At 43.2% G+C, this 13,494-nt stretch overlaps 1 protein-coding gene across 3 annotated transcripts in view; it reads left to right on the top strand.

Annotated features, from left to right (window-relative positions):
• Positions 1 to 629: 629 nt before the first annotated feature.
• SMG7 (SMG7 nonsense mediated mRNA decay factor) overlaps positions 630 to 13,494 on the top strand; it is a 95,584-nt gene continuing 82,719 nt past the window's right edge. Inside the window, exon 1 of one of the 3 annotated variants that reach the window (XM_045026774.1) lies at positions 630 to 988. In XM_045026774.1, coding sequence (XP_044882709.1) covers positions 960 to 988 — 29 coding nt within the window. In that variant the 5' untranslated portion in view covers positions 630 to 959. The remainder of the gene's footprint in view (positions 989 to 13,494) is intronic. The other 2 variants (XM_045026777.1, XM_045026778.1) reach the window with 2 other exon arrangements.

The raw sequence follows: 13,494 nt of genomic DNA, 5'->3' as shown, positions 1-13,494 counted from the left end.
AACAACTGCACGAATCTGGGAACAGCCCAGCAATGCCTCTAGTGCCAGATGCTGCAGAGGCAGGTGCAGGCATAGCCCCCTCCCAGGTGCGCTGGGCCGTGCTGAGCTCTTCCAGGGGAGGGGAGAGCGGAGTTTGGTTTCATCTCCACTCCAGGTGCTGATCGGCACGAAGCACGGGGAGGATCTGTGTGATTTCCCCCAAACAACTGTCCTCAGGGCCTGACTCATGAGGGCCCAGCCAGCCCGGCCCCCAGCTGGTGAATCTGGCAGCGCACACGGAGAAGCTGGCGGTGTGGGGAGAGGGGTTAGCGAGACGGGGGAGGGGGGGTATTGGAGAGGAGTGGGGGAGTGGTCGCGGTGTAGGGCAGGCAGCCAAGTGGGAGCGGGCGGTGTCAGGAGGAGCATGGGGCGGGGCCAGTTTCGTTGGCTCTATTCCAATCCGGAAGAGCCGCAAGCTCGGCGGTTGTTATGGTGATAGTACAGCAACCTCCCGTTGCTATAGCAGCGGCCCAGCCAACGGGTTGGTAGGTTGGCGGCGAGCGCGCGGGGAAGGCTTTGGCTGTAGCGCCGGCAGGAAGTGTGGCCGGGGAGGCGGGGCCGGGCCCGGGGCCGGAAGTGCGGGGGGAGGCGGACAGCATTGACTGTGAAGCCCGGAGGCTGCTGCTGCTGCCTGCCCCGGCGCGCGGAGGCGGCGGCGGCTCCTTCACGAGCCTGGTCGCTTGAGGCAGGCAGCCGAGGGCTGCGCGGGGCCGGAGCGGGTCTCGCGAGAACGGCCCCTACTCTACGCCCACTCCAGGGCCGGAGGCTCAGTGCGGGGACACCCGGCGGGCAGGAGGAGCCTGGGCCCAGCACAGGAAGATGGCGGCGGCCGGAGGCGGCGGCGGCTCCTGGGCGGCGGAGCGGCCCCGGCTGTGAGACCCGGAGCGGGGGCGGCGGGGACGGGCAGCGAGCGGCGGAGGATGAGCCTGCTGTGTGCGCAGTATCTCCGGTGAGGGGGAGGGGTGAGGTGAGGGTCAGACCCGGCAGCTCGGCCCGGGCAAGGGGGGACGGACCCGGGGGCGAAAGGCGAGTGGGGCAGAGCCGGGGCTGGGGCTGGCTGTGCGCGTTTGCCAGGGCGAGCGGAGGGAAGGGAGGAAAGGTGTTGGGGGGTGAGAGCATGAGCAAGGGATGCCTAGCAGGAAGGGGGGGGGTTATGGGTAAGGCAAGCAGTGATCTAGGAGAAGGACATGGAGGGGGAAGGAGTGGCACAGTTGGGGAATACATCGGGTAAAGGGGAGTTTATTGGGAGGAGGTAAGTGCAAAGGAAAGGAGGCTGAGCAGAAAACGAGGGAAGAGTGGAATAGATGGAGGAAGTGGAGGTAATCTCAGTAGAATACTCTGAGATGTGGGGGAGTAAAGGATATTCTGGTGCAGGAGGGAGGAGGAGAGACTTATGTCTGGGAAAGGTGATAGAAAATAGTCATGGGGAGAAAAGGGGATGTGTTGAGATGATGTGGACTAGATGGCTGGGCCGAGAGGCTATTACTGAGTGAGCAAATTGGTGAAGTGGGGAAGATTGCATGGCAAAGTGACATTAGCTGTAGAGGGAAAGAGAGTTAAGTTATTCAGAGGAGAAATCCAAAGTCCTTCATGGTGGTTGTTAAATATCACATAGGACTTTATGCAAGCCCAAGTATGCTAATGGTGGTATCAAGACCAAATTCTAATTTGGGCTATTACATTCTTCCTGCCTATGTTCTGCAGTTTCAAATCAATACAGGGCTAAGCCCTAGTTATACTGTGCAGTGTTAAATGGGTGCTACATGTAAAGCAAAATCTGTATATATAGTCTGTAAAGTGCTTGGGATTTCTATGCTGTGAAAGGCAGTATAGCAGCAGTTCTCAAATTGTGATCATTGGACCAGTAGTCTGCAGAGCTTTTTATGGTGGCTTGTAGAGTTAAAATGTTTTTGGAACCAAGCAATTTGGGGGGTTAGGAGAAGAGATAAGTCAATGGGTTTTTCACAGACATGCACAATACAGTATTTTGGAGTGGAAAGTACTGGTACATGAGCATTAAGTAAACTTAATTCTTTGCTTGTAATTTAGAAGACCAGCGTAAGTAAAAAAAGCCTAGATAATGATGAACCTTGTGCCAGTAAATATACTAAAAGGAGACGTATCCCTTTTTGAAGAGTCAGGGACTGAAGCAAGAGCCTCTGCAAGAGGTGATGAGATGCAGTTAATATAATTATTTACTGTTCTAAAAGGCCTTCTATCCAGGGATCTTAAAACACTTCAGCTACCTCCCCCATAATGGCAGTCCCCAAATCCTTTTTCTCTATCTAGTCTTGCATTCCTGGCTGCCTCTCATTCCTCTGGGTTGTCTCCATGCTATCTCAGACTTGTTCTTTTCAAAACAAAACTTTTCTTTCCTCCGTCTCCCTTCTGTTCATGGACAACATCACCATCCTTCATGTCTCCCAGGCCTGTAATCTGTGCTGCATTTGATTCTTTTCTCCTCCACCCACTGTTGACACATTTTCCTTATTAATATCTCCCAAATGAATCTATCTTATTGATTCCAGTGGTTAAATTCCTATCAATGTACTAGTCATTTTTTTTCTTTTATAACTGAAATCTAGTCCTGACCAGTCTCCCTGCCTCTGAACTCTTTTGCTACCCTCCAGGTCTGTCAAAATTGGTGGTACTAAAGTTATCTTCCTTTCTCTCTGCTCTGACCCATTTCCCCCTTCCCCTTTTGGATAAAAACCAAACTTCCTGGAATCTTTCCATTGGCGTTCTGCATCTTACCACATCAAGTTCAAGATCCTGATAATCTGCAAGACCTTCTATAATTACCTACATCCATTCCCTTTGCTCCTCTCAAATCTTCTGTCTTACTGCTCTCTTTCTCTTATTTTGCTTCATCTTTGTACAGTGCCTATCACAATGGGACTGAGTCATCTAGGTACTAACGCAATACAAACAATAAATAAAATACTTCTGAAAGTATTCTTGTCTTTGACGGGCAAAAACTTACCTTCTTTTCATCAGTAGTTCTCACATTCTCTGTCTCCAGAACTCTTCTTTGTCTTTTATGACCTATATAGATTATTAAAGCAGCAAAGAGTCCTGTGGCACCTTATAGACTAACAGACGTATTGGAGCATGAGCTTTCGTGGGTGAATACCCACTTGGTCGGATGCATCCGACGAAGTGGGTATTCACCCATGAAAGCTCATGCTCCAATACGTCTGTTAGTCTATAAGGTGCCACAGGACTCTTAGTCTGGATCTGTAAAAGCAGCAAACACGGCTACCCCTCTGATATAGATTGTAGGCTTTTTGGGACCCATGGTGTGCACTATCCATGGATGTAAAATGCTACACGTCGTCTGTGGAGCTATTTACATTTTTATAACTTACATATGGAAGAAATTGGGGTACAGAGAGGTCATTTGGGATAACTGTTGCCCAAGGTCATACAGTACTAGAGCTGAGACTAGAACTCAGGTGTCTTAATGCCCATTCTGCCAGTTCTATGCCTTAGGAAGAAGGCCATCCTTTCTCTTACTGTAGCATAAGAACTCACAATTGGAATCCACTGATGAAGGAATAATTGAATTTAAGGATGTTGTGCATAAGGATAGCTGAGCAGGATGGCAATTTGTAAAGGGTGGGGAGTGCTTTGTTGTATAAATAAGGCCTTGGAGGGCTTTTGTGAAAATTTTTTGCCTGGTTTTTAGGTTAGATATTCATGTATTATCTATCTTGGAAGACTAATGATTGGAGAAATAGTGAAATGACTTTTAAGGAATCAAGGGAGACTGAAAGATAAACTAATAAGGGAAGGGATTTTTAGCCAGAATGGTTTAAATCTCTTTCCCTTCCCTCCTCCGCCCCTCCTTAACACATCTAACTTCAGTGAGTGTAGAGCATTTAGGATGAATAACTTTTTTGTTAAAGAATCAGTGTCATTTCAATCAAAATGTAGGATCTGACAAAATAAATATCTGACACACCTATAGAAGTTTCTAGCAGAACCAGGGAAGATCTAACTTGACAAGCTTGATATTTCTACAAGTGAACCAAGCAGTGAGGGGAGGGAATCCCCTTCAGTCACCTTCATGTGTCATAAAGATGGAAAAAGGGCAAAACCCTAATTTTTAAAATATCCTTTGCAGGTCACCTGTTAAGCAGCATCACCAGATAATTAATTTTATGTAGTTGATTCTCGTGGGTTTCAGTTTCTGTTATCACTGGATTCAGTCTTGCTGTATATGCTGTTTCTGTCCCATTTTAGTTTGTCGTCTGGGAGGAATCAGATAGAAACATTAAAACATCAAGGATTTGCATAAAGTCTGGTGAGAGGGACAGGAAAGTAATAGATTGAAACCTTAATTACATTCAGGCCTATGAGACCTCTCTCAAATATCATATTAATGGTTTTCCAAGACTCCCAGTTTGCATGATATTCCCGCTCAGATGAAAATGGTGTGTTTAAGGTATGTCTTATGAATCAAAACTATTTTGTTTAGGCTCTCTCTCATTCTCTGTTTACTTGGAAATTCTCAGGTACTCTTACCACAAAGCTAGTTATTAATCTTACAGGAGCAGACTTGTTTATGTTTGAATAGCTCTTGTGTCCTGCTGGCTCTTGCTAGAGGTGGGAGAGACACCTGAAAGGAAAACATCACTAGCAATGGAATTCCCAGTTAGAAGCCACAGAGAACAGTTTCCAGAGTACACTGTCTCTTCCTCCTACCTGAAAACTCTGGTGAATTCCTTTTAAAAAGATGATGGTACTGGGGTGGGGGTAGGGAAAGAGGAAGGACAGGTAGTTTAAGTTTGGACAGCCGTTACAAGGATCTTAAATTCACCTACTTAATGGAAACATTCTTCTCTGTAATGTGAAAACGTTAATGTTGCTGTTCTCTGATGTTACTCCTTTTTTTAAAAAAAAATTATAATAATAATCCCAAACCCAGTCTGCCAAAATTTAGTGGGGCTCCAGCTCTGTCTCACTGACCCAATATTAAGCCTGTGCAGTTTACAAACTGACAGGGTAACAAGCCTTGTGGATGAGGGTAGGGGAGCGATAGATATGGCATCTTGACTTGAAGTAAGGCTTTTGATACTGTCTCGCATGACCTGCTCATAAACAAACCAGGGAAATACAACTTAGATGGAGTTAGTATAAGGTGGGTGCATAACTGGTTGGAAAAATGTTCCCAGAGAGTAGTTATCAGTGGTTCACAGTCAAGCCATAAAGGAATATCGAGTGGGCTCCTGCAGGAATCAGTTCTGGGTCCAGTTCTGTTCAATATCTTCATCTGTGATTTAGATAATGGCACAGAGAATACATTTATAAAGTTTGTGGGTGATACAAAGCTTGGGGGGGTTGCAAGTGCTTTGGAGGATAGGATTATAAATCAAAATGATCTGGACAAACTGGAGAAATGGTCTGCAGAAAATAGGATGAAATTCAATAAGGACAAATGCAAAGTACTTCACTTAGGAAGGAACAATAATTGCACACATACAAAATGAGAAATGACTGCCTAGGAAGGAATACTGCAGAAAGGGATCTGGGCATCATCTTGGACCACAAGCTAAATCTGAATCAACAATGTAACGCTGTTGCAAGAAAAGCAAACGTCGTCTTGGGATGTATTAGCAGGAGTGTTGTAAGCAAGACATGAGAAGTAATTCTTCCGCTCTATTCCATGCTGATTAGGCCTCACCTGGAGTATTGTGTCCATTTCTGGGCCCCACATTTCAGGAAAGATGTGGAAAATTAGAGAAAGTCCAGAAGAGAGCAACAAAAATGATTAAAGGTCTAGAAAACATGACCTATGAGGGAAGATAGAAAAGATTGGGTTTGTTTAGTCTGGAGAAGAGAAGACTGAGAGGACATAACATTTTTCAAGTATATTAAATTTTGTCACAAGGAGGAGGGAGATAAATTATTCTCGTTAACCTCTGAGGATAGGACAAGAAGCAGTGGGCAGTTTAGGTTGAACATTGGGAAAAACTTCCTAACTATCAGGGTAGTTAAGCGCTGGAATAAATTGCCTAAGGAGGCTGTGGAATCTCCATCATTGGGGATTTTAAGAGCAGGTTAGACAAACACCTGTCAGGGATGGTCTAGATATAATACTTAGTCCTGCCATGAGTGCAGGGGACTGGACTAGATGACCTCTCGAGGTCCAGTCCTATGATTCTATAGGCTTTGATCCCTGAAGACTTAAGCATGTGCTTAACTTTACACCCTGTGAGTAGTCCCATTGACTTCATTGTGATTACTTGGCCCATGTAAAGCTGAGTACATGTGTCTTCATGAGAACAGGGTAATATTTTTTTTCCCCCAACAGCTAGGCCTGTGAACCTACCCACCCGACCTCAGCCTTCAGTATGGTTCTTGAGGTGTCATGGAGGGTAAACTTTATTACTTGCTGGTGATATGCAAGAAGGAAAGAGCCTGACTTATCTTTCAGGACTCAAGGTGAGTTTGCAAGGCTGTTGTTAAATAATACTTTGAAAAACCCCCATAAAACTAAGCCCACAAATATTAATAAATGGAGCAAACTTGTTATGGGATCGGTGAGAGAATAAAGCTGAAATATCAGGTCACTTTAAATCATACATAGTGGAACAGTACTTTAATAGAAATCTTAATATAAAATAGAACTTTTACTTCTTGTAAACAACTTATTTTTCTTTTGCAAAAGACAAGAATTGAACTGTTAGCTCATTCTTCAAGTTTTCTTTGAGGAAATATATTTTTCATAGCTGACTCGACTTGCATTAGTTTAATTGTTAATTAAATTCTTAGCAATTTGAGGCTAGAACTAACACACATGTATTTCACAAAGGTGTAAACTCTATGTTTTAGCTAAATGTAGCTTTACTCTGGTAGAACTTAGCTATGTTCTACACAAACATAGAAAGAAAGATGATTTAATTATAACTCTTGTATACCATTGAGTAATTCTGGTACTGACAAGTCAACAGTAATGAGGGTTCATATGATTTGTGTAATCTCATGATGAAACTATAGCCTCTTCATGAAAAGTTTGACTACTATTTTTTTTTTTTATAATTCACATTGTGTCTCTGTCTTTGTGGACTCACCAATAGCTCCATTACTTCCCTGTATCTGCTGTGTTAATTTCCTCTTGATTGCTCCCTGTCTATCATTCAGTGCCATATCACTAATATCTCACCTTCGCTGATGCGTAGTTACTCTGGTGGCAATCCATGTCTTGTCAGACTTTATTTCCTATCTCTACTAGATCAGACTACAAGAGTTATTTCTTTGAGGCAGCATCTCTCCACCTGTTCCTGGTCCTGCAACCAGCTTGGTGTCCCCACAGCTAATATCTCAGTCTGAGAAGGTCAGTAATAGAAGGGAATGAGTTTTGTGTCACATATGAGTTAGGAATGCCTCATCTCTTCTGGTCTTTCCTGCTGAGCATATAGGTTGCCTGGCTTCCTGATGGCATGAAGGCCTTCTGGGAGCTCTTGGGACATAGTATGAAGTCCTTAGACCTAGAATTTATTTTGGTCCAGAAGAAAGCCTGTAGGATCTGATACTCTGCAGGCAAGCAGTGTTACCACCCATATGAACAATGGTACCTACAGCGTGCGAGGGCCCTTTTGCTAACTCTAGGTTTAGTTCCTTTTGTAATTAGACAGTCAGTATCGAGTCTCTGAGGAGGTCTTTGAATATTTTTACTCTTGCCTAATCTTAGATGTGTTATCTCAATGGCCAATAAGGTCTTGCCAGACTGGAGCTTCTAGATTCACATCTAAGAATAAATGCCAAGTGCCTCCACCTTTTTGGGGTATAAGCCTTATGCTCAGGCTATGTGGCAGGTGAGGATTGGTAATTATCAAGTAGTCCAAATCCTGATGGAGAACCTCGCACAGATAAATTACAATAACTGCTAAGGAGAGGGGCTTGATTTAGCCCGCTGTGTCAGAAAGTTATCCTGTTGGAATTCAGCATTCACTGTCAGAGTGCTTCAGTGGCTCTCCATCTGCTGGAAAAATTTTAGACAATGTTTTGTCAGATCCCTTGAGAGTTGACAGTCAGCAGTATGACTAGTCCAACATCTTCTGCAAATGGGGTAAGATCCAGCTACATGTCTTTGCCAGCAGTGACTGCCAAATATCTCCTGATATACTTCAGGGGCAGGCAGAATCCAGCATCATCAACAGATATTCCCCTCTGGACAAGAGGCAAGGGTTTCCTTCAACCTTGATCCAGAAGATCATCAGAAATCGGATAAGGATGTAACCAAGATGCTGCTGTTAGTCTTGACTTGGGCATGACAATTTTGATATTCTGACATTCTGAAACTATAGTTAAATCCACAAGTCCAGGTTCTAGGTATGTTGTCTCAGGGTTGGGATGAGATTGTCCAATGGGATCTCAAGTTGACAGCTTGGTTGATTGCTGGGAGCAGTAGATCAAGTGCTCTGCTGAGGTCCAAAAGTAGGAAACCATTAACAAGGCATACCTACTCAGTTATCTGGAAGACTCTCCTTCAGGACAGCTCAAAAAGTAGACCAGGGTGGCTCTCCATTTTTTCCGTGTATTCCCTCTAATGTGTGAACCACATCTTGTGAACAAAATCTTGTTTTCACAAAGTTCCTGAGTTCCTTTCTTTGAACCTGGGTTAGACTATTTACCGTGTCCTGTCTCTGAAGACAGCATTCCTCATATCTGTAACATCAGCCTGGAGAATTAGTGAGATATGAGTCCGATGGCTGGATCCTCCTTTTACTGTGTTTATTAAAAGTAGGTCATGCATCTTCACCCCCAAATTACTGTCTAAACTTCCATCTCAATCAGGCCATTAGTCTTCACATTTCCTCTCCCCTTCCCCAAGCCCAAGGATGTCTTGCTCGGCACTTTAGACTCTTTGGAAGCCTAAAGTTATCTATATAGGAACAAATCTATTCCGTAAATTCTCCAGACTTCTTGTGGCATATGTAGATAAGACCAGGGGTAGGTCCATCTCAGTTTAATGGCTGTTCAAATGGTTCAAACAATGTATATGTCGTTACATGATTATATTAAGTTTCTAGTGATCTGGAAGTTACTGGAGTAAGTTTCCGCAGAATACCTTGGCACTGTATCCGTCACTGAGAAGGTTGCTACTTGGAACTCTCTTACACTGCACTACGCTCTCAGTTTGGGCTTTAGTTCTGATGCCCAGTTTGGAGGAATAATCTTGTCATTAAAGCTATTCAGGAGCAATTTCTGGAAAGTCACTGCTTGTCTTTTTTCCCCAGCAGTCATTTAGCTCAGAGGTAGTTAATGGAAAGGTCTCCAAATACATTTAATTTCCCAGCCAAGCCAGGGTAAGCTATGCAGCAACTCCTCGAACCCCCAAAATTTGGCATTAGCTTCTGCAAAGGTTATAGGCTGCAATTAGTTCAAATAGGGTTATTTTTTGCCAGAAAGGCAAGTGTTAGGTCTAACTAGCCAACCTATCCATAATAAGCTTTGTACTTTGTACCATAATTAGCAGGTATTTTGATTTACAAGGCAATCCTTGTCTTACTGTTCTAAACATATATAAAAACTTCATACTGACCTGTTGTGTGTGTGTGTGAGTGAGTTGCCTTTTGTTTGTTTTTCCCCAAGTATAAAATGTATAGCATGGAAGAGTGTGCTAAGGAGTGAGTAGCTAAAGCATAACCACACAACATAAGGACATGCAGTAGTTGGCCACTTCAATTACACATACCCTAAACATTTCAGTTTTAGAGATTTTTGTAGTCTACAATTTGTATGCCAAAAGTGGCCTTAATCTTGGATTAAACCATATTTGCATCCACTTGTGAAAGACATTATACAGGCAACTGCAAAGTTGAAAGTGTCTCAAACGCATACAGAAAACTAAATTTGTTACTGTGCTTGCTGATGACAGGTCTGTACTTGAGCAAAGGTTGGTATACATCAGATTTACTCAAGATGTATTTAACTCTGGTGTAATAGATTTACAATCTGGGACAGTTTATGGCATCAGGAATAAAAAGCTTAAGAAATTGAGGTTTCAGGCAACAGGAATCGCAAGAGATGTTCATCTGAATTTAGCTGGTGCAGCAGTGTATTCAGTCCAAGTTTTGGCACAACTCTTCAGTCTCAAAAATTTGAATCTATTGTGAAAAGTTTAAGTCCTAAAAGATGGTGACTTGAAGCACTTGCTGATGCCTTTTGAGGTAACTGCTAGCTATTTTGGCAGCATCCACCATGCATGCAGGATTGCTAGTCAGGGCACTAAAGACAAAGACCAAATGTGGGGATGGCCGGTTTGGAACATATTGAGTTAGACTGAAATAACCAGAATTAGTCGTATTTTTTTAGATCAAAACAGGTAAATTTGTGTATGCTTTGAAATTTCATGATGGATTTAATCACTACTGTTAACTGAAGTCTTTCTTTTACGGAGAGGGTTCTTTTATTAGAGACCTGCAAAGAACTATGATGGAACTTCTAGCAATGAGACATTTTGAAGCCTGTATGGAAATTTATCTGTAGGGATGACAAACTGGAAGGGAGTTGATGTTTTTGTCTTCAAAGGCAAAATTACAGAAAATCAAATGTGTATATATAATTGAAAATTCAGTTGAACATATTGATACCTTATTCATCAGATTACAGCAGTCATGATTCATATGGTTCCATGTTTTATTTTCATATAATCGCCTAAAGATTCATATGTCCCTTCATGCTTCAACCACTCTTCCAGAGGGCATGCGTCCATTCCGATGATGGGTTCTGTTAGATACAGTGGAGTCGCATCTTACGCAGGGGTTAGGTTCTAAAGTCAGCGCATAGTCAAAATTACCCTTGAAAATCCCTTAAATCACCCATAAAGTACAGTACACTGTACATGGTTTTGTGTATACAACTCTGTACAGGAATATGTATAATGTATACAGTAATTTACAGTATATAATAGAGTACATATGCAAAATATAATTTTACAGTACTGTATTTTTAATTACAGGGGGTAATTACAGGGGGTCGTCAGGGCTTGATGTCGATCCAGGAGACGGAGGTGATGGAGAGCTTGGGTGACAGAGAGCAAGTCGTAGACGAAGTGGTTGGTTCTGGTTCAGCTCAAGAAGTTGATTGCGTAGGCTCATCTGCTGCTGATTGTTTTTCCTTGAAAAACATGGTGGTCGGCAACTGTCACTGTTGTCTCTTGAGCTGCTCAAACATTTCTTGATACGATCTCAAATCGTCCGTAATACTACATGTGATTTTGAGGCTTCGTTCCATAGAGAGATCGTATTCAGAAATTAAATCATTCAAGAGTTTCGCTGCTTGGAACACTTCAGCAAATTTATGAAGTTCCAACTTGCTGGCTCTTCCTGTTCATCTTCGTCTTCTGTAGACGATTTTATCAGTTCCTCTAACTCATCGTTAATCAATATTTCTCTATGGCTCTCAATTATTTCTTCAGTTTCTTCCTCAAGGATGTTGACGAAGCCATCACCACCAGCTTGCCTGGCCACCTGAACAATGCGTTTCACTTCTTTGTCAATGGTCGGGAAACCCTTAAAATCATTCACACATTCTTTCCATAGGTTTCATCAACATGCATTAACTGTTTCAGGCTTGATTGCATCCATTGCCTGTTTAATATAAGTGATGCAATCTGCAATGTTGAAGGACTTCCAACACTCCATCACATTAAGATTGGGATCAGCATCCATAGTGCTACGTATCCGTGAGAATGTAAGCCTTGTGTACATGGCCTTGAAACAGCGAATCACACTTTGGTCGAGAGGTTGGAGGATGGAGGTGGTATGGGGTGGGGCGGAGAAGGACGACTTCAACGTCGTTATGTACAAACCGGAGTGCCGCAGGGTGGCCAGGAGCATTGTCTATGATCAGCAACACTTTAAAGTCAAGTCCTTTCTCTTCAAGGTGCCTCTTGACCTCTGGAATGAAACACTTGTGGAACCAATCCAGAAATAATGCTGCCATCACCCAAGCCTTTTTATTTGATTGCCAGAACACAGGCAGGAGATTTTTGTTCTTGCCTTTTAGGGCACGGAGATTTGCAGCCGTCTAGAGCAGGGGTAGGCAACCTATGGCACGGGTGCCGAAGGCGGCACACAAGCTGATTTTCAGTGGCACTCACACTGCCCGGGTCCTGGCCACTGGTTCGGGGGGCTCTGCATTTTAATTTAATTTTAAATGAAGCTTCTTAAGCATTTTAAAAACCGTATTTACTTTTCATACAACAATAGTTTAGCTATATATTATAGACTTATAGAAAGAGACCTTCTAAAATGTTAAAATGTATTACTGGCACGTGAAACCTTAAATTAGAGTGAATAAATGAAGACTCGGCAAACGACTTCTGAAAGGTTACTGACCGCTGGTCTAGAGCAAGCTCGGCTTTATTAAATGCCCAGCCACATTGCCACAAACAACACAGTCACACGGTCTTTAGCTGCTTTGAAGCCAGGGGCTTGTCTTTCTGATTTCGAAATGTAAGTGCGGTTGGGCATTTTTTCCCAGAAGAGCCTAGTCTCGTCAGTATTAAAAACTTGTTCTGGAAGATAGTCCTTTTCTTCTATGATTTTCTTTAATTGTTTGGGGTAGGCTTTTGCTGCCTCTTCTTTGGCAGATGCATCTTCACCAGTAGTCTGCACTACTGTTGTTTTTGAGGTTGAAGCGGTTCCTAAAACTGTTAAGCCAACCTTGGCTGGCTTTGAATTCCTTCTCATCAGAAGGCTGTCCCTCTTCGGCAGGAGGTTTGAACAGCACGCAGAGGCTAAGAGCCTTTTCTCACAACGTGTTGCCATCAGTAAGCACACGTTTACGGTTCATGTCTTTCAGCCATAAGTTTAATGCCTTTTCAGTCTTCACTAAAGTCTTATCACGCACCTGGCTCATCACCTTAGCAGTTATTGGAGCACTTGATGCCATGGCTTGTCGAATTTTTCTCTCTTGAATCCTGATGGCACGAATGCTAGATTCGTTGTGGCCATATTTATGCGCCACGTTGGAGACTGACATACCGTCTCTCAAAAGCGAGTTTTTCTCCAGCATTGGAACAGATCGCTGTTTCTTTGGTTGAGCACCAGATGAAGTAGTTGGCTTGTGTTTAGGGGCCATGTTATATGAAAAATACGTATCTTTTAAACACTAGAATCACACTCAGCGTGGCGAGATGCTCACACTATGAGAAGCACGTGGGAACTGAGACCGACTGAGGGAACAGCAGATTCACGTCTCCTATCTCACGCTCACTCCGGGGCATATGCTCATTGGGTAGAATCGCCCACACTATTTACAAGTATTGTGTTTTTCTTTTTTTGCTCAGTGTGTATAGTTGACTTTGCGTAAGTTAAATGCGCGTATGATGTGACTCACCTGTAATGATCCAAAGCAGTGCAGACCAATGCTTATTTATTTTCATCATCTGAGTCAGATGCCACCAGCAGAAGGTTGATTTTCTTTTTTGGTAGTTCAGTT

The sequence above is a fragment of the Mauremys mutica genome, chromosome 8 (genome assembly GCF_020497125.1).
Source record: "Mauremys mutica isolate MM-2020 ecotype Southern chromosome 8, ASM2049712v1, whole genome shotgun sequence".
In the NCBI taxonomy this organism is placed as follows: Eukaryota; Metazoa; Chordata; order Testudines; family Geoemydidae; genus Mauremys; species Mauremys mutica.
The sequence above is the reverse complement of the archived record's forward strand: the minus strand, read 5'-3'. Positions and strand labels throughout refer to the sequence as shown.